Here is a 1,458-nt window from a genome sequence, read left to right as displayed (position 1 = left end):
CCTGTGGATGGCTGTCTGCCCTTGATGGGTCCCTGAGTGTCTGGCTATGTCCCCTGAGTGCTCACGGGGGTGCCCTTGTCTTTCCCTGGTGGTGGATCCCGAGTCTTGGTGGGTTGAGTCAGACTGCCTATGGGTGCCTGTCTGCCCTTGATAGGAATCTGACTGTCTTGATCTGTCAGCTGACTGCCCATGGGTAGACCCATGTTGGTTTCTGGAGCTGGACCCAGAATTTTCATAGGTCATTGCGAATTCTCTACCTGAATCTTCTGAATGTCCTTTGCTGCTGCTGGCCAGACTCATGCTGGGTCCCTGATGTCTGCTTGCTCTGGATCCAGAGTACAGTTGTCCATGTTCAGTGCCTGAATGTCTGGACCTGTCTGTAGACTGTTCACGCTGTGATTCTGGTCTTCCTCTTGTGCGTGATGTTGACTGTCCATGGTAGGAGTCACTATGTCCCCGAGAGGATGGCTCTCCACCATGAGACCCTGACTGTCTAGAGGTATCTATAGAGTGTCCATGACTAGATCCTTGTCTCCTACTACCGGTGTCTGAGCGTCCATGGCCAGACTCAGACTGCCCATGATTGTTTCTCTGCCCTCGATGAGACTCAGAGCGTCTAGAGCTGTCTTGTGCATGGCCGTGTTGGGTTCCTGAGCCAGATCCAAACTGACTCTGTGAATCTTCGGTGTGCCCTTCGCTGTCTCTGTCCTGACTGACACTGGACCCTCGGTTTCTCAGTGGCCTGAATTCAGATGACGATTGTCCATGCCCAGACTGTGATTGCCTAGAGCCATATGTCCAAGTGGATGGTTGCTGGTGGCGGGATCCTGACTCAGAGTGCCCACCATCAGCTGCCTGACCCTCATGGGATCCTGCATGTCTAGAGCTGTCATGTGCCTGCTCATGGCGGGATCCTTGTCTCCCCCTGGTACTGGGTTGAGACTGTCCGTGGGCAGAGTCAAACTGTTCTTGGGAGGGTATCGTGTAGAAGTAAGACCCTGAGTGGTCAGGACTGCCATGTGCACTGCCGTGTTGTCTCCTTTGATTGGACCCGGACCATTCCTGGACTGACCCTGACTGAATATCTGAGTCTTCTGATTGTCCTTCACTGTCACTGGCCTGATTGAAACTGGATCCCTGGTGTCTGGTGTTACCAGATCCGGAAGAGATTTGTCCATGTCCAGTTTCCCAGTGTCTGGAGCTATCCTGTGACTGCTCATGGGGGTGCCCTTGTCTTTCTCTGGTGATGGATCCCGAGTCTTGGTGGGCAGAGTCAGGCTGCCCGTGGATGGCTGTCTGTCCTCGATGGGACCCTGAGTGTCTGGCTATGTCTCCTGACTGCTCACGGGGGCGCCCTTGTCTTTCCCTGGTGGTGGATCCTGTGTCTCTGTGGGCAGAGTCAGAGCGCCTGTGGATGGCTGTCTGCCCTTGATGGGTCCCTGAGTGTCTGGCTATGTC

At 54.6% G+C, this 1,458-nt stretch overlaps 1 protein-coding gene across 1 annotated transcript; it reads right to left on the bottom strand.

Annotated features, from left to right (window-relative positions):
• Positions 1-19: 19 nt before the first annotated feature.
• Positions 20-1,387, bottom strand: LOC116863941 (filaggrin-like; the record flags this gene model as incomplete). Its single annotated transcript, XM_032851219.1, has 1 exon — positions 20-1,387. A coding segment is annotated over one exon (1,368 nt), but the record flags the coding sequence as incomplete, so codon positions are not given.
• Positions 1,388-1,458: the final 71 nt, after the last annotated feature.

This window comes from Lontra canadensis, unplaced genomic scaffold (genome assembly GCF_010015895.1).
Source record: "Lontra canadensis isolate GAN:19392208 unplaced genomic scaffold, GSC_riverotter_1.0 scaffold5666, whole genome shotgun sequence".
Taxonomy (NCBI): Eukaryota; Metazoa; Chordata; class Mammalia; order Carnivora; family Mustelidae; genus Lontra; species Lontra canadensis.
Note: the sequence above shows the minus strand (reverse complement) of the source record. Positions and strands in the feature narration are given on the sequence as shown.